Source organism: Sceloporus undulatus, chromosome 1, assembly GCF_019175285.1.
Source record: "Sceloporus undulatus isolate JIND9_A2432 ecotype Alabama chromosome 1, SceUnd_v1.1, whole genome shotgun sequence".
Classification (NCBI taxonomy): domain Eukaryota; kingdom Metazoa; phylum Chordata; class Lepidosauria; order Squamata; family Phrynosomatidae; genus Sceloporus; species Sceloporus undulatus.
Genome location: NC_056522.1, coordinates 231194987 through 231195661, shown reverse-complemented (window position 1 = coordinate 231195661; position 675 = coordinate 231194987). Strand labels below are relative to the sequence as shown.

Genomic DNA, 675 nt, shown 5'->3' with positions numbered 1-675 from the left:
GACCCTGCATCCATATAAACTATGCAGTATTATAAACAAATTATGCAGGTAAAGTACATGGAGACCCCCCCTTGGGCAAGTCACACTCTCTCAGCCTCAGAGGGAGGGGAAAAGCAAAGGCGAGAAACCTTCAGAAACAACCACAGTAACAATAATAAATATTTCTATTTATTTATAAATGGATAAAAAAGTTATATTTCCGACTATTCCAGAACAACAACAACACAACAACAACTCCAGAGTCCCAGTCCAAGGCTCTCCCATCCCAAACGCCCTGCATCCATTCCCCTTAGTTGCATTATTTCTATTTGCATTTGCATTGCTTGCCCCTCAGGAGAGAGAGAGAGAGAGAGAGAGAGAGGGAGAGAGCGCACGCGCAGGGGGAACCTTACATCCATATAGCAGCTGCTGCTGGAGCAGCCTTCCTTCGAAGCTCGCGCGCCAACAACAACGTTCCTCGACGGCTCGCGCGCGCCTTATAAAGGGCTGCCTCCGCCCGGCGAAGGGGGAGGAGGGAGGGGGAAGGAGAAGGGGCGACGGTTGGCTCCTCCTCCTCCTCCTCCAATCAGGAGGGGCGGGGGTCGCTCGCGGGAGGAGAGAGAAGAGAGAGAGAGAGCCCCCCTCCGCCTCCTGGCCCTTCTGAGCATGCGCCCTGCTGCGCCCCTTTCCCCACAC

The 675-nt window shown here is 53.6% G+C and overlaps 1 protein-coding gene across 1 annotated transcript in view; it reads right to left on the bottom strand.

The window, feature by feature from the left end:
• The window catches only part of CXCR4 (C-X-C motif chemokine receptor 4), a 10011-nt gene extending 9547 nt beyond the window's left edge, over window positions 1–464 (bottom strand). The window contains exon 1 of the mRNA XM_042468152.1: window positions 393–464. Coding sequence (XP_042324086.1) covers window positions 393–398 — 6 coding nt within the window. The 5' untranslated portion in view covers window positions 399–464. The remainder of the gene's footprint in view (window positions 1–392) is intronic.
• Window positions 465–675: the final 211 nt, after the last annotated feature.